Source organism: Solanum lycopersicum, chromosome 3, assembly GCF_036512215.1.
Source record: "Solanum lycopersicum chromosome 3, SLM_r2.1".
Taxonomy (NCBI): Eukaryota; Viridiplantae; Streptophyta; class Magnoliopsida; order Solanales; family Solanaceae; genus Solanum; species Solanum lycopersicum.
In genome coordinates this window covers 6799599-6822372 of record NC_090802.1, presented here as the reverse complement: position 1 = coordinate 6822372, position 22774 = coordinate 6799599, and the positions used below count along the sequence as shown (strand labels likewise).

Genomic DNA, 22774 nt, shown 5'->3' with positions numbered 1-22774 from the left:
CCCTTTCTGATGAAGAAAAGGGGTATTTATAGAGGAGAAGAATTAGCCTCTTCTTGAATTCAAAAAATTTCAAATTCACTTTGAGTCAAACCTCACATGGCCATCGCGTGCCGGCGAGGATGACTGCGACGTTTCGCAGACCTGCTTGACAGGGTATGGGTCTCTGTCGTTGCGTCTTGTTCACGCGAAGAGGAAGGTGGAAGGGAGAAGAACGTGGGTTGTTGGCGCGATTTCTGGGGATTTTCCGGTTTTTCTGGGTTTTCTGTCGAGAGGGGAAGCTCGCGTGGGGGGGAGACGCGGGAGAGAGGGAAGGAGAGGAGAGAGCGTGGGGAGAGACGGGGTTTTTCCTGGGAATCGCGTGGCTGGCTTGGGGATTTGTTTTGCTGGGTTTCTTCATTTGCAGGGGGATCACGTGGGGAAGGGGAAGAAGGGAAGGGGGTCGTGGGTCGGGTATTAGGTGTTGGGCCGGAGCGGGTATGGGGCTGGGTTGAAGGGTTTTTTTTTATTTAAATGTTTTGGGCCGTCTGAATGGGAAGAAGTGGGCTGGGATATTTAAGTAAGTGTTGGGTTGAGGGGTTTTTGGGCCTGGGAATAAGAGTGGGCTGATGGGTAAAGGAATGAGTTTAAGATATACATATATACATATACATATATGTATATACATATATGTATATACATATATGTATATATGTACATATATTTTATTTTCGCAAGATTTATAAAACTAACTAACTTTAAATAATTTAAAAAATTCACGAAGTTCGATAATTAATTTATATCAACGCGGGTCAAAAATTGGGTGTCAACATTGACTCGTACTAATTATTGATAATGTGGAATTGGGTGCGTTCCCTGAATTGATTGTTAAGTTGTACATTATGTTCTTATAGGTGGGGGTTTCTAAGTTGAAATTTAATGAGGGATATTCAGTGGTGTAATAAAAGGTGAATGGTAAAATAAGGGGGAACTAAGGGTCCAATGCTATCCTTGTTATCAGGTTCGTAGTGGTATTTATATACAGAATTTCCCTAAGGGATTGAGTGATGGGTGTAATAATGAACGAGGTAAGTAAGAGGTTGAAGGCAAGTGAACTAGTTTGATATTAATATCCGGAAAGGTAAGGGTAGTCAAAACAGAAAGGCGGAGGAAGGATTAGTCTTATTACATGTTTCACCAGTTGATTTCTTATATTATGTAGTGAGTATTCGGGTTGACCGGTGATGTCAATCACTACGTTTTGTTTGTAATGATACTACTCTTGGTTTGCCTTTTTGACGTAGTTTGGATGCAGGGTCGGTGATGTCTCATTAGGTGAAGACGAAGAAATTCTCCAACAGATTCTATCATTCCTTCCGCATGGTGGTAGTTGTGTCTTTTCATTATCATGTATGTTGTATTCTTAATAGCTCTTGTACTTGTTAAAACTAGATCCTCGGGGGTGTAAATTACTTTACAAATGTTAACATCATTTTTAAGGGTCTCATTTATAAAACTTTATTATTTCATTTATCTCTGTTTTTCTTTAATCTTTGCATGTTTCTATGAGTGGGAGTCGAGAGTTCTCCAACTTAGGTGTTGGAGCAGGTATCTGCACGACCCGATGGGTTGAGCCATGACATAGAGCGCGCACGTGTGGATGTATTTATCACATTTTTCTTTTCATAAATGATAGATATTATTTTTGATTGAGCAAATTAAAAATCTGATTATTTACATAAAATAATTGATATATTATTTTTGTATAATTAATGATCCATTAACTTATATTCATAATGATTAATAATTAATGAGTAAATTTTATTTAGTATATTCAATAACTAATCGCTTATACTCTACTGAAAATTTATACTAAACTTTACTCTTGAACTCACTTCAAACTATCAAAATTAAACTAAGGAAATTTTTTGACCAAACGATTCTCAATGAAAACACAGTAAATGAGGTTCATGTGAAATATAAACATGAACAACAACTAAAATATTTCAATGCATAATATTTAAAAACTCGTATTCAAGAATTTAAAACTCAGAATCAATAATATTACTCATCTCTGGGATTCGAATCGTCTTTAGTTGTGAGTAGATTTTACGGAGGAATTTAGATTTTCTTAGGTGCCAAGGTCGCAGTACGTAGCAACTCGAGTTCCAAAAAGAACTGGAGAGAAATTTGTTCAAGTAATATGTAAATTATTTTAAGATTTGTGTCAATTTTAAACGATCATAACTTTTAGCATAAAATATGTTAGGTGGCCCATGAGGTATCAAATCGGAGATCTTTGTATCGTCTTTCCAATGTCACTGAGTTTGTTAAAATCTGAGATCGTAAAGGTGATATGATTGTTTGAGTGCAACGTCTCTAGATAGGGCTTCTTAACCCAAATAAAGGAGGGGTTTTTAGTCTCTTCCTTACACCCACTCACCCTAAGCGTGAGTTACACCTATGTGAAAATTTTGATTTAGTTACATAAAAAAATTAAAATATTTTTGTATATGACTAAGGGTCCACTAAATTATATACACAATGATTAATCATTAATCAATAAATTTTATTTGGTATATTTAGAGCCGTCAATATGGGCTAGGCCCGTTGGGCCGGCCTGGCCTAACCCAGATTTAATAGGGTTGGGCTAAAATTTTTGGAGCCCATTTAAGAAAAGACTTTTTAGCCCGCCCTGAATAAGTCTGTTGATTTGATGGGCTTGAGAAATATAGGTAGGGCCGGCTCGTAGGCCAATAATAATTAATTATAAATATAATATAATATTAAATTTTAAAATTAGAGAGAGTCCAAATTCAAAATAATTAGGTTAATATTTATATATATATATTTATACTTTTACTTGAAAAAAAAAACTTAATAAATAGAGATTATTTCAGAGACCTCCCTCCAAGTTTCGCTCTATAACACTCACCTTCCTTGTGGTTTACGATATTACGTCTACTTCCCTTATTTTCATTTTCTTGTAACCATTCTTTAAACCTATTTAATATAAATTAATTTAGATTTGACAAATTTACCCTTATATATTAATGTTTAGATCTAATTTTTAATGATTTATCTTTATTCGTTGGATCGTGTTTCTTCTTTGCTTGTGTAAATGTTTAACTAGAACAAAATCTTATCGTTCTTATCGAATTTCTTTCTTGGGAAGTTCAATTTTGTCTTCTATTTTAAAAAAGAAATTATTGCCGGAAAATGATGGGTTATTATGGGGAATTATTTTTACGTGAATTGGTAAAGGTGAAATAGAGATAAAGAGTTAATATTTGGTGAAAATGTGGGTCAGCTTAGTTGAAGACTTTGATTTTTGTTGGATTAAAAAAACAAGTCTTTGTATTAATTTATTTTTAAACTATTTTTCAAAAAAGTTATTTTTATATAATATTTATTAATAAGAAAAAATTTATATAAAAAAAGAGTAAAATTGTCAAATCTATATTAATTTATATTTATTTTAAATAGGTTTAAAGAATGATTACAAGTAATGAAAACAAGGGAGGTAGACGTAATATCGTAAGCCAAACGGGAGGTGATTGTTATAGAGCGAAACATGGAGGTATCTGAAATTATCCCTAATAAATATTATAAAAATAATTTTATATTGATTTGATTATCAAGTACTAACATTACATCATGTAATATTATTTTGTCGATATTTATGGTAATATTTTAAATTATAATTTAAAATTTAATTTAATAATTATAAAAAAAATATAATTTTAAAAAAAAAGTGCGCTGGCCCGTCAGCCCACGTACTTATGGGTTGGGCCGACCATTTTATGGCCTACGTCAAAAATGGGCTAGCCAGGCCTGACCCTTAAAATGTCAAAGTCTATATGGGTTAGCTCGGATGGGGTGGGCTATAGCCCATATTGACAGCTCTAGGTATATTCAACAACTTACCTTTTTTTGTTTGAATTTCAAATATATTTATGTTACCATAAAACACAGATTTTGAATATCAATTCAATATAAATTCTCTACCATAAATTCAACATAAAGAATGATTTACTCTCCATAGCAATATTGACTTAAAATTAAATGGATTACTTTCCATAATAATACTGACTTGAAATTAAATGGATTACTTTTCATAGCAATATTGACTTGAAATTAGAAGGATTTACTTTCCATAACAATATTGACTTGAAATTAAATTACTATTGTGAATAAATTTTTTATGTGTGTATAAATACTCATGATGTTTTATTCTTTTTAACTCACATTGTTGGAAATCAATAGATTATATGGCATTCTAGAATGGAGGATAAGAAAACAGCAGGACGTCAAAAAATTCCAATAGAAAAAATACAAGATGAAACTAAGCGGAAAATCGCATTTTCCAAACGATTGCCGTCCTTATATAAAAATGCAAGTAAGATTGTAAGAGCTTGTAACGTCGATATTGGAATAGTTTCGTCTTGTCCAAGTGGTAGGACCCAATATTCATACATTCACCCAACTAGTGCTGTAGTCATTGATCATTTTGTGAACCCCACAATAGAATTAGATCTGGGTACGAGACTTGTTGCCGAAAATGCAAGGAACATTGCAATTGAAAACAACATCAGGTTGAATGAACTAGAGGCAAGGGAAGCAGCTGAAAAGGAAAAAATACGTTCTTTAGAACAAATGAACAATGCTAGAGAAAAATGTTGGTGGGAGTCCATTGACCAAATCGATGCAGAGAATCTGACCACATTTGAAACTACATTAAATTTTGCCGAGGGTATCTTAAAAGATCAATTGAAGAAGCTAGAAATTGGAACTTCGTCTTCCTCAGAGGCCCCCCCAGAAAATGAAGATAGCTAAATGAATCAACTTTGGTAGTATCTTTCATCAATGTCCTATGCAACAAAATGAAGGTTTAAATTCATATTACCATGTGTGTTAATTTCCTTTGATTTTACTATTTTATTTCAATAATGGTTTGTAATACATTTACTTTGATGATTTCTATTAAAAATACTTTATCTATTAGTATTTGTAGTCTACTGCATGGTAGGTCACTTAATATTGTTTTATAAGTTTGAATATATGCACAACAACATATCGATTCTCAATATGACGTAAAAAAAATTCAAAGCAAAGTGATATGCACGAATGTAAATGAGTGTTCGTTTTTTCTTGCTAAATCATCCCTGAAGTATGACCTAAACTTAAAGTACATCCCTGTGTCATATAAGTGAACAAAAGACATCTTTGATCTATCCAAAAAATTGCAAGATTCATCCTTCTGTCTATTTAAAAAAAAAACTCATGCCACCAACAAAAAATTAAATGCGTCAAGTGGAATGAATATATATACACATGGTTAAACTAGTCAAATTAAGTGATTTTTTTTCTAGAAATTGAGGATTTAAATCATATTCAGACAAAATGTATTCAAATTCTAAATATTCTTGTAAAAATATGGTCAAATACTACTCCAACTTCAAATTTTCGAATAGAACATTGTATAAAATGCAAATTGCATTGTAAAGTATATAAAGTGACAACATGCAAAATTTAAATTCCGATAATGAAAGATTCATTTCCTATCCATATCTTTATTCTTTTTAGGTAACTTTGATCTTTTGTTCGTGGCAAGACATGACCAATTTTTTTTATTGATTTAATTAGTTTCTTAACATAAATAGATTGAAGGATGATTCTTGTTGTTTTTTATATAGTATAAGGATGTTTTTTTCTCACCTAGATAATATAAGGATGTACATTATATTTGAGTCATAGTTGAGGGATGATTTTAGATAATAACTCAACAAGAAAATCAAGTTATTTTGAAAAGTGTTCATTTTTCAAAAGTGCTTTTTTCATAAAAGTACCGATTGATAAAAAACAAGTTGTGTTTGACCTAAAGAAAAATAAAATTATCTTTGAGTAGCAATTAATACGACAAAATGATAAAGTGCAAATCTTTGCAACAATAGTAAATTAATTATTTCTGATTATATGGGTCCAAGGCTTCGGTGAATCAGTATTACCTTAGCTCAAATATGAGCTCTAAGTTAAACTTAAAATAAAAACAATGAAAAAATTGTATTTAGATTAACAAATAAATTTCAGTAAGAATCAAAACATCATATTTAGACAAACAATACAATACAAACCAAACAAGGTGTTAATGATAGCAAGGTTGCTCTTTCCTTTGATTTAATTTAACGAAAAAGCTAAGATTCAGCATACATTACTCTAAGATTCATCAATATTTATTTATATACCATTTTAGAGATTCTTTTTTTTTTGTTGTTATATGGTTGATGTTCTTTATTAGTCAAATAAATGAACTCCATTGTCCTAACTAGGGGTTTTGATAAGGGGTATCATTTTTGACATTCTTGTGGAATTTACTATAGTTATGTACTCAAATATTCCAAATGAAGAAAGGAAAAGCATGTTGTCTAACTGACTGAGTTATTTATTGTGATATTTTTAAACTTTCAGATGTTGTTTAGGCAAATCTATAGATATTTTAGTAATATTCATATGTATTTGGTACAATATAATGAAATCAAACAATACCAAAATATAAGAGATATATAATATATAAGCATGATAGCAATGGGTCCTTAATGTATATGTACTAAAAGTTAAACATTTTATCCTAAGCTATATAATTAAAGATAATCGTTATTTTTATTTTTCAAAATAAAATGAAGCCCTCCACATGTGTTTCATACATGAGATATCAAACTACAAAATAAAGGTACCTTCTTGTATCATTCAATTTGATTTTAGAATATGTATCAAATTTTTCAACCTAAAAGAGCCATGAAAAAAAACTTCCCATGCAGGGAGAAGGATAAAATAAAAATGAACTTTATGGTGAATATATCCAATGATGTAAGAAAAAACCTAACTCACACTGCCTATGTGGTTTATGGAAAATGTGAGTTATCCGAACCCTATTTCGTATTGGTGCTCAATATTACTCTCAAAAAATATAACTCAACGCTCAAGTAAAAATAATCGCCTTGGATTGAGATAAGTTCTCATAAGGACCACTTTTGTAATATTTCGTAACTCGAAATAGCTAAGAATAAGCTAAGAAATTAAAAAATATTAGTTTTGGAAAGAAAATGAGAAATCTGAAAAAATTTCTAAGTTTAAGAAGTGAGTTTTGGTCATTTCCAAACGGTCATAACTCCTAGCTCAGGATGAGTTAGAGTAATTTATTGATATGATTGGAAAGCCCTTGGAGATATCTTTCCAACGCCGCTGAGTTTGCGCATTTTTTATATCGTGTGAGGGAGATATGCTTATCGAAAGTTGGACTGTTGAATTTAGAACACTACAACAAATTCGATTATTAAGGACAAATAATTTCGTCATTATAAATCATATTTCGTCACTTAAAATCTTGTGTGACGAAAAATAATTCATCACTCAGTCGTCACTTTGTGTGTCTCTAAAAGTATACAAAGAAAATTTAGTGTTTTCGTCGCTGAAAATATTATATTAACTACAAAAAAGAAAAATCGTCTTCAAATGCTTAAACATTTGTGACAATTTTATTTGTCGTAAAAAGTATATTTTTGTAGTTAATAATATGATTTGTCACTAAAAAGGTTATTAATAGTTTAATACCGACAAAATTATATCGTCGCTAATTAGTTTACTTCAATCAGTGACGAAATCAATTGTCTCCAAAGTTATATGTATTTCGTAGTTAAACAAAATCTAATTTCGTCGCTAATGATTGTATTTTATATACAAAAAATTATTTTGTTCCTAAATATATATATGATAAAATTTCTCATTATAAAAATGTCTCCTATCTCAATTTTTATCAACCTTGACCAGGAGCTCGTAGATTATGCTACCTTGGGGAATCAAACTCACAACATTAAGGTTGGAAGTAAAGAGTGCTTACTATTAGACCAACTCTCTCTTGTTGTACATTTTTGTTTTATTTTATACTTCATTCACTTCTTTTAAATTTGACTTTTGTAGAAACAATATATTATATGATTATTTATACTCACGCACAAATGCATGAAATTCACCACCCATAAATGTAGTTTATATTTTAATTAAAATGTTTATTTTTTTAAAATATCTTTAAATATATTTAGTTTGATTTCATCATTTTATTTATTTATTTTTGTAAATTTTAAAAATTATTTAGTGCAATAATAAATTTATTTAAAATCAAACTTTTGATTGATTAAAAAAATGAATAATTAGTTCAAGTTGAACATCGATACCAATAACTATAGTATTTCATCATAATATATTTGAAATCCTCGTCAGTTCATTTCTTTTATTTGTGCTTTCATGTTTTAGTTTATTTCAATTTTCACACTGACGAGAAAAGTTAATAGAAATTCATGAAATATATGACACCTTTGCAAAGTCTAAGTTTGTAAGTCGATGTTATCGTTGTATAGTTACTCTACGTACGTATGTGAAATTACTATTAAATCTGTACATATTTATAGACAGAAACAGATAGATTGACTTAATCTATGTAGTTTACCAATCACAAATTCTTATATCTAAGATCGCATTAGCAACTCCAATAATTTTCATTCCACTTGCTTTATAGCATACGTTTAGTAGCATTTATGTCATTAGTGTCTCTATTGATGATCAACATATCACCAATATACAAACAAACAATGACCTTATGATTTTAATGTGAACACATTTATCACTTTCATCTTTCTTCAATCCATTTGCCGACATGGTTTGATTGAATTATGTCATTGTTTTGGTGCTTCCATAATGTGACTTAACAAGTTCACATACTTTCTTTTATTTACCAGGTACCACAAAATCCTCGGGTTGTTCCATGTAAATTTCTTCCTCCAATTCTACATTTAAGAAAGTTCATTTCACATTCATTTGATGAATTTGGAGGTCATATACCATAGTAATAATTTTTGCATCCGAATGGATGTAAATCTAATTACTAACGAGTATATATATCGACAAGATCAAAATCTTATTTTTTTCCTAAAGCCTTTGACACAAAGTCTTGCTTTATATTTTTCAACAGTTCCATCAACTGTTATTTTTCCTTCGCTTTATATTTTTCAACAGTTCCATCAACTGTTATTTTTCCTTCTAAAGATTCATTTTGAACCCAAAGATTTATTTTCTTGAAGAAGATCAATTAACTTTCAATATTGTTTAATGACACCATCTTTCCAAAGGATGAGTCTACAGAAGACACAGAAAATGTTACAAAATCATATTCAAAGGAAGTAAATGTCCTTTAACATTTTACTAAGCATATGAATCTCTTTATTAAGTACATTATCCTTTTCATTTCCTAGGCCTTTTAGACCCTTCTCTAGACTACTCAAGTCTAATTTTACAGTCCACAGTCATAGGTCCTATTTTAATTCCTTTAGGAATAGGATCTTGTACTTTGACTAGAAACCCCACACTTTGAAATATTTCAAGTTGGATTTCCTTTCCTTCCATTTTTCATATGGAAAAGATTGTATTCTGATCAAACAAAATCGCTTTCTTTCTAAAAGGACAAAACTTTTTTTTGATCCCTTTTGCAGTAAGGATAGTTCCTCCACACAAGTTTTGTGTAAACCCGAACTTATAAATAATGCATCCATCATTTCTATCAACATTTGATTTTTCATTAGATTGAGGTGAATATGGCAGTAGTTTGATATTTCACTTTCCAAACATATTTCTGCACAATGAGATTTATACGTTCCATTCTTATCACTTCTTATATATTTTTTCACACTGATTTTCAACTTCGATATTACATTGTCTAGACATTTATATTGCTTCATCCTTACCATTTAGCAAATAGACATAGTCATTTCTAATGCAATTCTCAATAAAAGTAACAAATACTTTTTCCCACCATGAGATGGTGTTAACTTCATATCATAAATGTCAGTGTAAATCAATTCTAAGGGATTAGAATTCCTTTCGGGCAGATTTATAAGAATGCTCAACATACTTAGATTCCAAAAAAACTTGACATTTTTATTTATTACACTCAAAGTTAGGCAAAACTTCCAAGTTGATCAGTTTTTCTTACAAGGTTTTGTAATTGACATGCCCTAAGTGTTCATGTCACAAACATTGACTCAAGCAAGTAAGAATAAATAAAAACATTGATTTTGAAAAGCTCTTCACGAGGTAGCTTTTTCCTCACTAAAATTTTGTTCCTATTTCTTACAATTTTGTGTGATACAAACATTGTTTAGATTGTCAAATATCTTTTTCAGAAGGACATTTCCATAACTTTCAATGTGATTGTTATAGAACTACCTATGAACAAAGTTTCATCGGGTTCAATAAAGACAATATAGTCCAACTGTTATTTTTACAAAAACATAACAAATGACTATTCCCCAATATTCATGTCTATGCAAATACTTTTATTATAATAGACATATATTTCATGAAAAATCACAACATTTTAAGTGATTTTTTTTCATAAAAGAACACAATTATTTTGAACAAGTATATATATAATTTGAATGTTTCATACTAGTCACACTATATACTAGTAATAGAGAAACTCAACAACCACAATACCAAATATACTCCAAGAATTTTGTGGGTATAACATAATACAAAAGTATCATTTGAATTTCATATCTTTTGTTCCAAAGTTAAATTAGACACCAAGTCTAATCATAAGCAAATAACCCCCACATTTCAAATGTGATCTCAAAAATATTTTTCAAGTATTTGAAAATAGTTTTTCTGTTTTATCGAAAAAGGTGATTTTTCGAAAAGAGTTTGTTATTTTTAAGGGTATTTTTGACTTTTAGGAGTCGCCACTTAATTTTTAAGAAAAATCAAGAAAACTCATTTCCAAAACAACTTAAACAGAAAAAATCGTTTTGAAAATATTTTAGTGGGTTCGGGATTCATATTAGTGTCTTAGGAAGGTGTAAGGCACCTAAGACACTCCGCTAACTTACGGTTTTCCGGCGATTAACTTATTTGACTATTTTGTTTTAACTTTTGCGAATTGAAGTTGAGCTTATTTCATTACAAGTTTCGTAACATTTATGGTTCTGATATTCCGTTAAAGTTAAACCTTTTAAATTATAACTCTAAGCAAACTTGTGAATTGACATTTTATTGTTTTGAGATTCAGTTTTAGTTTTTGAGTTCGATAAAGCGAAAGGCATTCGATGGGATTTGGAGTTTTCTAATCCTAGACTAACGACACTCAAGCAAATATATAAGTGAATACTAAAAAGGAGAGAGAGAGATTCGGGTCCAAGTCTTCGAGTTCTGTTCGCCTTGATCGAAACTTGGACCCACCTGTTTTTGGGTTTTAACCCATTTTTCCACCTGTCCTAGTCTAAACATTACAAGATAAAATACAAGAGGAATAAGGAAAGGAAAATGACAAGGGTTTATGCCCATTACAAATATATACAATACAAAAAATAAAGGAATTTGAAATCAATTTCTTCAAGTTCTTCAATCTTCGCGATTCCGATTTTGACTTTCTACGTTTGCCTCGACGGATTGACTCGATGAAAGACTTTTGAGCCTTTACGGCTCTCCCAAGATGCAAGGAATGAAATGAAGTCCCAAGACGGACTCAGGAGGAATTTCACATGTAGACCAAACGGAAAGAGCATTATTAGTGTACAATCCAATAGTCATAAATGTAGAAAGAATAAATTACTTCCCCGCAAAAATACACACCTACACAAGATTGTATAAATTTACAAGCAATTGTTTCAAAAAATGACATTTAAAGGAAGTGATAAACTTAAAGAGCTATTAAGAAGGCCCAATAGTCGCTACTTAAAGACAATTATCCCTCGATCGCGGGTGATGACAAATGCTTACTATTTGAAATTAAAACATGTAGATAGAACATAACTAGGCATGAAGAAACACTTCTTATAAAAAAAACTAACCTAAAGGCAATGAGAAATAACCTTATTTTTCATACGTTTCCCCAAAAAAGTAATAACACTATGAGTGAAACCATCTTGACTTTAATAGAGAAAAGGAAAAAAAAATATCGAAAACGTAGGTCACACTAGCAGACGAACATCAACCTATAGAACATATTTGAGATAGGTTTAACAAGATTGAGATGCGCCAACTCAAGGTGCTTCACCGAGATGGCTCTAGCAAGACATGACTGACCACTAAACTATCGAATATTCATTGAAAACTATAGAAATTCAAAACGCATATTTTAAACTAAAATCAGCCTACTCACGGCAAAATATTCATGAGGAACAAAAGCTTAACTCCATTTTTAACACCATATTGACTAGATCAAAAGAGATAGCACAACTCAAATAATGATTAATGCGGAATGTGATAAACTCGAACCAATGTGGTGTAACATGCTGCGGAAGTTTTCAAAACAGAGTACCTCATACCGAAAACATTAAAGCTTCATATAACTTAAAAGAACATCACAAGCACAGAGATGGATTCTTTTAGGAACACACGCACAACATGTCAAAATATCAAGAATACGAGGACAAATAACAGCAACACAAGCCTCGTAAAGATCATTCTCATGTTTAACAGATTTGATTCCGCAATGAAAACAACAACAACAACAACAAAAAAAACAGAGGATCGACCAGCAGCAGCATCCAGAACGCCAAAGCAACAAGAATTTCACTTTCGAAACAAAACAAAAAAAAATGAAAAAATAAAATGGAGCGGGGAATTACCTTCTTCGGAGCAGCGATTGGGACGAGAACGAGCAGGGAGCGACGACTTCACCGGAACGCTACTGTTCAAGAGCGACAGACGAGGAAACTCAAGCCAAGGGACGCGACTATACCACTTCTTCCTTTTTTCTACCAGCCTTCCAACTCTTTCGATTTTTTTTTAATCCCTCTATGATGCTCTTCAGTTCTTACAGAAACACAACACACAAAACAAAGGTCTTGATCTATTTTAAACAAGAGACAGAGATGAGCAAGAACTCCCCGAACAAAATCTCTTTCTTAATTTATTTTTTTTTTAACCAAAAACCCGTCCCCCCTGATTTTGGAGAAAGGTGGGGTTTAAATAGAGAGAATCCTTTTGGGGTTCTTCAGGGAGAGGGCTGGCAGATGATTGGAGGCCCATTTCGAATTTGAATTTCGAAATCTTATCCAAGGGGACGATTCCAACGGAAAGGGAGATGAAGGGACGAGATTGATTCGTGGTACTAGGCGGGCGACGTGTCTTCATCTCCCAACGAGCAAGGACGATTGTATCGTCTTGCACTTTGCAGAGCCGCGCGACAGAGCAACAGGACAGCAGGTGTCCGTTGCTACTTCCCCACCACGCGCGATGAGAGAGACGAGGAGAGGGAGGGTTCGCGTGGGAGAGGTTGCGTGGGGAAGGGAGAGAGCGTGGGGGGGGGGGGGGGGGAGAGCGTGGGTTCTGGGAATTTTGTGTGAGGAAGAAGAAAAGGGGGAAGAGGGATTTGGGTCGGATCGGTGTTGGGTCGGGTGGGAAAACCGGGTTGGACTGGGTTATTGGCTTTGGGCTGAGGCTAATAAAGGGGAATTTGGGCCTGAATGGGAGGGAATAAAATGGAAGTGGGCCGTCTGATTATGGAATGGAAGGCCCAAATCTGGCGCTTAATAAAAATTGGCTAATCCTTACATAAAGATGAATTAGTATTAGTTAATTAACGAGCCACTTTATTTAGTAAAATAATTTTTGAATCGTAAAAGTGATTGATTGAAAAGTATAACCATAATTTTAAACTAAATTAGTTTAATAGAATACTTATTAAAATATATATATATATTTTTTTTTGAATAATCATAAAATATACTAGTTATATACATAATTATGTAATATATATATATTATCTAAAAGTTATAAGAAATGACAAAATCACTCAAAATAACGCGAACTTTATATATTTTTTCTTAAAATTTATAAAACTAATTATTTTAACTTGTTTGGAAATTTAAGATGCTCGAAAACTAATTTATACCGGCGCGGGTCAAAATTGGGTGTCAACATTTTCCACATATTTTAATGTTGGAAACATTATTCTACGAAAAAATTATAGTGCTGCAATTCTCTTTGACAATGTTTACACAATGTCAAAGGTCATTCCATAGAGACACAAAATCACAAATTTTAAGTCACTGGTATTTTTTTCTCTATCATAAATAGACATGCCACTTAGTATTTTAAATATTAACAATAAGGACAAAACAAATTTGTACAATTTATTTCTATGTTACATTGAAGTTTATAGAAAATCAAAAGTACAACACTGACTTATTATGAAAGTTTTCATATTCTTCAAACCAATTGCAGAGTCCAATTTATCTAGAGTATAAAACCACAAAAGTTTTTAGTCTACAAAAATCAGATACACTAACATTTCTCATGGAATACAAAACTACAAAAGTCTTTTTTTTTTCTCCAAACAGAATAACACATATTCTTTATCACATAGAAATGTTTTTCTTATCAAATAGTCTTCCAACTACAACAATTTGACATACTATTTTATCAAACAAAAATATGCATCTGTCATTTTTGCAAACTAAAGAATTTTTAAAGCAACAATATCTGCGAAGTAAAATTCATTCCACAATATATGGTTTGCAAATCTTTTTCCAATAATACACATAATAAAAAAATAAAAAATCTAAGATGATTACTCTTAGAAACTATTTTCCTCCTTAGATGATTTAATAAGAAGGTTACCTGGTAATCTTTAAACGGAAAACCATAAAAAAAATTTTGTTACATTCTCACTTCGACTTTGCTAAAACAAAGCAATGAATTATGGAGAAGTAATGCATTTATCTTCTACTTCCATGATCAGATTCTCTCAATTAGAAGAATAAAAAAAACTACTAACAGTATAATAATTTCCTTAAGATTGTTGTTCATCTTGTATTCCAAACATACTTAGAACAAAACTTTGAACATCTTTTTGAGAAAACAAAGTTTGAGAACATTTTCACAACTAGAAAATTAAAACTAGTAGCGAAACTAGATTCAGAAACAAATTTAAACAAAATATGCGAAATATTTTTCTTAAAGAAGAATAGTTGTTAATATGTGTCTAAAGAATCTTACTGATTCCAACAAACTTTGCAGAAACACGAAGTTACCAAGTTTAATGAACCAGTGAAGATCAAGTCCACTGAATTCACAGTGCTCCCTTAAGGAAATTATTCCCCTCTAATATTCGAGGTTTGATTTGGAGTATGACCTCCCAGGGTAAATTGATCTCAATCACCAGAGTATAGATACCAAAAACTCTGGTGTCAACGAACCACTCAACGGCAGTAAAGTACACTTGGAATACTATATTTAGTATTTGAAGAAGAAGTCCATAAAAATTCTATTTAAAATGAGAGGAAATCCCTCAATTTATAGAAAACAAAGGATAGTGCGAAAAGATTCTTATTGTGCCTTACAGGAAATGTCACAAACCTTTGGAAAAGTCACAATCTTTCAGAAAGGTCATCATCTTTCATAAAATTCACAACTTTCCATAAAAGTCACAACTTTTCATAAAAGTCGCAACTTTTCATAAAAGTCACAACTTTTCATAAAAATTACAACATTTCATAAAAGTCACAACTCTTCATAAAAGTCGCAACTCTTAATTTTCCATTCACACCTTTTTAAAATCCAACATGATTATACTGGAATGTGGCAATCGATTCCATATTTATGTCAAAGCGTAGCAACCAATCCAAGTTAGTATATCAGAACGCAACAACCCATCCATTCAACAAGCCACAATCACAATCAGAATCACAAGTATATTCTCAAATCATACTATCAAGTCTTGATTCATGGCATTCATATATCTTATTACAACTAGTGTGATCAATAATGCAATATTCGCACGCATACACCGCGTACACGTATTATAATGAAGAAATAATAAACATATATCTCACACTCAAATGCACTGTAAAATAACAATAATAGTGTAATTTATACAAAGCATTTGAAATAGTAAATAACAACTCAATTTGTTAAAGAAATGCTATAACAAACTCAAATTTACTCATATAATAAAGTAATATAGTTTTTGTGGGAAATTCTCTAATCGAAAATCACCACTACGAGCATAATTGGTGATACAACGTCTTACCCGTCCTTCTAGAAATGTCCTATACTTTGCCGTCATATAGGGCATCTTAACTAAATGGATCAACTACTCTATGCTAAAAAGCACTTAAGGAGTCATCTAAAAAGCATGATCATTTACTACCCATTATGGCTACATGGTCTATGAAGACTTGAGTTATCGGAAATCACGTCCCAATATCAATGCTAATACTACTCCCAAAATGTACTTTGCTCATATTTTTGAAACAAAACTCTTTCTTTGATTTGAGATAATTACTCAAAACTTAGCTTGAAAACTCTCTTGGAAATCGATGTTTCCCTTTCTAGTTCAAATGTGAAAAAATTTGAACTCTTAGAAATACTTAGTTCCCTTATAACTTTTGAAGAAATGAACTCTCAACTCTTTACTTAATGCAAAAATTAAGTCTTAAAACAAAGTAAAAACATTTTGGAAAGACTTTTGAGAACTTTATGAGCTTTTCTGGACTAGTTGATTCTTAATTTCTAGACTTGACGCTTAACTTTCCTTGAATTGAAAAACGGATTCAAGGTTCATGATCTCATGTTTATGGATGATTTCATGATTTTTAGACGTGAATTAGAGTGTTGGAATCAACTAGAAACCATAGGTTCAGCGGCTCTGAGAGGGGTGGCGCCCCAGGACCCTCCTCAGGTGCCCCCCGACTTTTTTCTCTGCTTTTCATCTATAAACCCTTTAAATTCACTTAGTTATTTTCCAAAACAATTAGAATTGATTATATCCTCAATATATACTAGATTTAATTAGAAATTACACCTAAAACATGAATCAAATCTCAACAAAACTTCAACAACACAACCCACAAGAATTCAAACGAATTTCAACAAGAACTCAAAGGATTTTTTTTTCAAAACTTAAACAACTTCGCTAAATTGAATCATGATTGGAGCATGGATGAACTAACCCTACGCGATGTGATCTCACATACCTCGTAGGATTAAATTTTTGGCAAAATCCACAACCAAACTCGAACTTTCTTGACGATTCTTGATTTCACTTATCCTTTATCCTCGTCTCTTTTCTCCAAACCTTAGCGTGAACTTCAACTTTTCTAAATTGACCAAAATATGATTTTACCCCAATTAAACTTCTAAAAAAAAGAATTAAACAATTGGGTAAGGAAAGACTAAAACACCCTTTCAAAATCTAGTTTTAGACTTTCTTTATTTGAACAATCCAACTTTAAATGGTCTTATCTCACTCATACGAGCTCGGAATCGCGCAACTTGGCGGCGTTGGAAAGATTATTCGAAGACCTCTCCTACGTTACATGGAAAGACACCTAACTCATCCTAATTTAGGAGTTAAAGTTGTTTGAAATTGACCAAAAACTCAACTTAACATACTTAACAAATTTTCCAATACGGAATAGGGTTTGGATAACTCACGTTTTCCATAAACCACATAGGCAGCGTGAGTTAGGTTCATGCATGGCTAACTTTGGGTTTTTTCTTACATCATTGGATATATTCACCATAAAGTTACATTTTTCATGGCTCTTTTAGGGTTGGAAAATTTGATATATGTTCTAAAATCAAATTGAATGATACAAGAAGGTACCCTTGTTTTGTAATTTGATACATGTATAATACACATGTGGGGGGCTTCATTTTATTTTGAATAATAAAAATAACGATTATCTTTAATTATATAGCTTAGGATAAAATGTTTAACTTTTAGTACATATACATTAAGGACCCATTGCTATCATGTTTATATCTTATGTATCTTATATTTTTGTATTGTTTGATTTCGTTTTACCAAATACACATCAATATTACTAAAATCTCTCATTAGTATTGTTTGATTTCATTGTACCAAATACACATGAATATTACTAAAATATCTCATGTGTAGCAATTTAGATTTGCCTAAACAACATCTGAAAGTTTAAAAATATCACAATAAATAACTCAGTCAGTTAGACAACATGCTTTTCCTTTCTTCATTTGGAATATTTGGCTAACCAAATATAATAAATTCCACAAGAAGGTCAAAAAATGATACCCCTTATCAAAACCCCTAGTTAGGACAATGGAGTTCATTTATTTGACTAATAAAGAACATCAACCATATAACAACAAAAAAAAAAGAATCTCTAAGAGCTTTTTCGGTATGCTGATTCTTAGCTTTTTCGGTAAATTAAATCAAAGATAAGAGCAACCTTGCTATCATTAACACCTTGTTTGGTTTGTATTGTATTGTTTGTCTAAATATGATGTTTTGATTCTTACTGAAATTTATTTGTTAATCTAAATACAATTTTTTCATTGTTTTTATATTAAATTTAACTTAGAGCTCATATTTGAGCTAAGGTAATAATGGTTCACCGAAGCCTTGGACCCATATAATAAGAAATAATTATTTTACTATTGTTGAAAAGAGTTGCACTTTATTATTTTGACGTATTAATTACTACTCAAAGATAGTTTTATTTTTCTTTAGGTCAAACAGAAATTGTTTTTATCAATATGTACTTTTATGAAAAAAGCACTTCTGAAAAATGAACACTTTTCAAAATAACTTGATTTTCTTGTTGAGTTATTGTCTAAAATCATACCTCAACTACGACTCAAATATAATGTACATCCTTATATTAGCTAGGTGAGAAAAATATCCCTATACTATACAAAAAATAACAAGAATCATCCTTCAATCTATTTATGTTAAGAAACTAATTGAATCAATAAAAAAAAATTGGTCATGTCTTGCCACGACGAGAAGATCAAAGTTACCTAAAAAGAATAAAGATATGGATAGAAAATGGGTCTTTCATTCTCGGAATTTAAATTTTGCGTGTTGTCACTTTATATATATTTTGCATCATCAAGCAAATTGACTTGCAACAATACATGAGTTTTGAAATATTTATACTGTAAATTGTGATGGTTACAAAGATTATGGAAAAAAATTATTTTAAAAGTATTACATCCAACTATTTAGAAATTTTCTTTAATAAAATATTTAGGGCGCATGTACTTTAGATACAATGCAATTTGCATTTTATACAATGTACAGAAATGTTGAAAATTTAGGGCGCATGTTCTATTCGAAAATTTGAAATTGGAGTAGTATTTGACCATATTTTTAAAAGAATATTTAGAATTTGAATACATTTTGTCTGAATATGATTTAAATCCTCAATTTCTGGAAAAAAAAATTACTTAACTTGACTAGTTTAACCATGTGTACATATATTCATTCCACTTGACACATTTAATATTTTGTTGGTGGCGTAATTTTTTTTTAAAATAGATTAGAAGAATGAATCTTGCAATTGTTTGGATAGTTCAAAGATGTCTTTTGTTCACTTATATGACACAAGGATGTACTTTAAGTTTAGGTCATACTTCAGAGATGATTTTAGCAAAAAAAACAAACACTCATTTACATTCGTGCATATCACTTCCCTTTATTTTTTCGAATAAGTATTAAAATGATGTGCTTTAATTTTTTTTATGTCATATTGAGAATCGATATGTTGTTGTGCATATATTCAAACTCATAACACAATATTAAGTGACCTACCATGTAGTAGACTACAAATACTAATAGATAAAGTATTTTTAATAGAAATCATCAAACTAACATGTATTACAAACCATTATTGAAATAAAATAGCAAAATCAAAGGATATTAATGCACACATGATAATATAAATTTAAACCTTGATTTTTTTGCATAGTACATTGATGAAAGATAATTCCAAAGTTGATTCATTTATAATATACTAGATTAGCTATCTTCATTTTCTGGGGGGGCCTCTGAGGAAGACGAAGTTCCAATTTCTAGCTTCTTCAATTGATCTTTTAAGTAACCCTCGGCAATATTTAATGTAATTTCAAATGTGGTCAATGGACTCCCCCCAACATTTTTCTTTATTATTGTCCATTTGTTCTAAAGAACGTATTTTTTCCTTTTCAGTTGCTTCTCTTGCTTCTAGTTCATTTAATTTGATGTTGTTTTCAATTGCAATGTTCCTTGCATTTTCGGCAACAAGTCTCGTAACCATATCTAATTCCATTGTGGGGTTCACAAAATGATCAATGACTACATCAGTAGTTGGGTGAACGTATGAATATTGGTTCCTACCACTTGGACAAGACGAAACTATTCCAATATCGACGTTACAAGCTTTTACAATCTTACTTGCATTTTTATATAAGGACGGCAATCGTTTGGAAAATGCGACTTTCCGCTTAGTTTCATCTTATAGTTTTTCTATTGGAATTTTCTGACGTCCTACTGTTTTCTTATCCTCCATTCTAGAATGCCATAAAATCTATTGATCAGTTGATTTCCAACAATATGAGTTAAAAATGAATAAAACATCATGAGTATTTATACAGATAAAAAATTTATTCACAATAGTAATTTAATTTCAAGTCAATATTGCTATGGAAAGTAAATCCGTTTAATTTCAAGTCAATATTGCTATGAAAAGTAATCCATTTAATTTCAAGTCAATATTATTATGGAAAGTAATCCATTTAATTTTAAGTCAATATTGATATGGAAAGTAAATCATTCTTTATATTCAATTTATGGTAGAAATTTATATTGAATTGATATTCAAAATCTGTGTTTTACGGCAACATATATAAATTTGAAATTCAAATATAAAAGGAAAGTAGTTGAACATACCAAATAAAATTTATTGAATAATAATTAATCATTGTGAATATAATTTAATGGACCCTTAGTCATATACAAAAATATTTTAATTTTTTTTATGTAACTAAATCAGAATTTTTACATAGGTGTAACTCACGCTTAGGGTGAGTGGGTGTAAGGAAGAGACTAAAAACCCCTCCTTTTTGTTCGAGTTAAGAACGTTGCACTCAAAGAATCATATCACCTTCATACGAGCTGATATTTTAGCAAATTTGGTTACATTGGAAAGAGGATACAAAGATCTCCAATTTGATACCTCATGGGCCACCTAACTTATTTTATGCTAAAAGTTATGATCGTTTGAAGTTGACCCAAATCTTAAAATAACTTACAAATTACTTGAACAAATTTCTCTCCGGTTCTTTTTGGAACTCGAGTTGCTACGTACTGCGACCTTGGCACCTAAAAAAATTTAAATTCCTCAATAAAATCCTACTCACAACTAAAAATGATTCAACTCTTAGCTCAAAAAATTTTCGGGAGTTACATTTCGTCCTCGCGCCCTACATCTAAATTCAGTTAGTAAAAGACTAGTATTATACCCCAGAGATGAGTAATATTATTGATTCTAAGTTCTCAATTCTTGATATGAGTTTTTATATATTATGCATTAAATTATTTTAGTTTTTGTTCATGTTTATATTCCACGTGAACCTCATTTACTGTGTTTCATTGAGAATCGTTTGATAAAATTTTTTCCTTAATTTAATTTTGATAGTTTGAAGTGAGTTCAAGAGTAAAGTTTAAAGTATCAATTTTCAATAGAGTATAAGAGATAAGTTATTGAATATACTAAATAAAATCTACTGATTAATGATTAATAATTATGAATATAACTTAATTGATCATTAATCATATAACAAAATATTTCAATTCTTTTATATAACTAAATTAGATTTTTAACTAGCTCAAACAAAAAAAATATCAATCATTTATGAAAAGAAAAACGTGATTAATACATCCACTCTTGCGCCAACCCACCAAGCCGTGCGGGCACCTACTCCAACACCTAATTAGGAGAACTCTCGACTTTCACTTACTGAAACATGCGAAGATTAAAGAGAAACAGAGATAAATAAAATAACATAGTTCTATAAATGAGAACCTTTAAAATGATTTCGTGTTAACACTTGTAATGTAATTAACACCCCAAGGATTTAGTCTGAACAGGTACAAGAGCTACTACGAGTACAACATATATGATAATGAAAAGACACAACTCCCACCATGCGGAAGGAAATATAGAAGTTGTTGGAGAATTTCTTCGTCTTCACCTAATGAGACATCACCGACCCTGCACCCAGACAACGTCCAAAAGGCAAAGCAAGAGTAGTATCATTACATAAAAAAATGTAGTGATAGACATCATCGGTCAACCCGAATACCCACAGCTTCATATAAGAAATCAACTAGCGAAACATGCAATAAGACTAATTGTTCCTCTACCTTTATGTTTTGACTACCCTTATCTTTCCGTATATTAACATCAAACTAGTTTACTTGCCTTCAAACCCTTACTTAACTTGTTCGTTATTGAAGGAATATTGATTGTATTGAAGTGTTAACCTAATAAGGGAATACATGGGAGATATATATAGGATATATAGGAAAAAATACTAATCCTAATAGGACTAGGATTAGTACACAGTAAATACTAATATTATTTAATACTATTTATTTAATACTATCTGTTATTATCCCCCCTCAAGCTGAGCTGAGCGGAAGCGAATGGAAGCTTGGAACTGAGGTAATCGTGTTGTCGGCTCGGGAGAGGCTTGGTGAGAATATCAGCCGGTTGTTCTTCAGTGGGTACATACTGCACAATCATGGTGCCGGCCTAAACTTCATCGCGAAAAAAGAGACAATCGGTATCAACATGCTTCATTCTGGTGTGTAGGACAGAATTCTTGGCCACACAGATGGTTGATTTGTTGTCACAATAGAGGGCAGGAACAGTGTGAGTGGCGCGGAGTTCGCGAAGAATATATGTGACCCACATGGTCTCAGCAACGAGAAGAGCAA

At 31.3% G+C, this 22774-nt stretch overlaps 1 protein-coding gene across 1 annotated transcript; it reads left to right on the top strand.

The window, feature by feature from the left end:
- The first annotated feature begins 4260 nt into the window (after positions 1-4260).
- Positions 4261-4812, top strand: LOC112941130 (agamous-like MADS-box protein AGL29). Its single transcript, XM_026030267.1, has one exon. The coding sequence runs from the start codon at positions 4261-4263 to the stop codon at positions 4810-4812; it is 552 nt and encodes a 183-aa protein (XP_025886052.1).
- Positions 4813-22774: the final 17962 nt, after the last annotated feature.

Excerpts from the sequence above, each read along its gene's own strand:
- LOC112941130 (XM_026030267.1), top strand. The coding sequence starts at position 4,261 with ATGGAGGATAAGAAAACAGCAGGACGTCAAAAAATTCCAATAGAAAAA.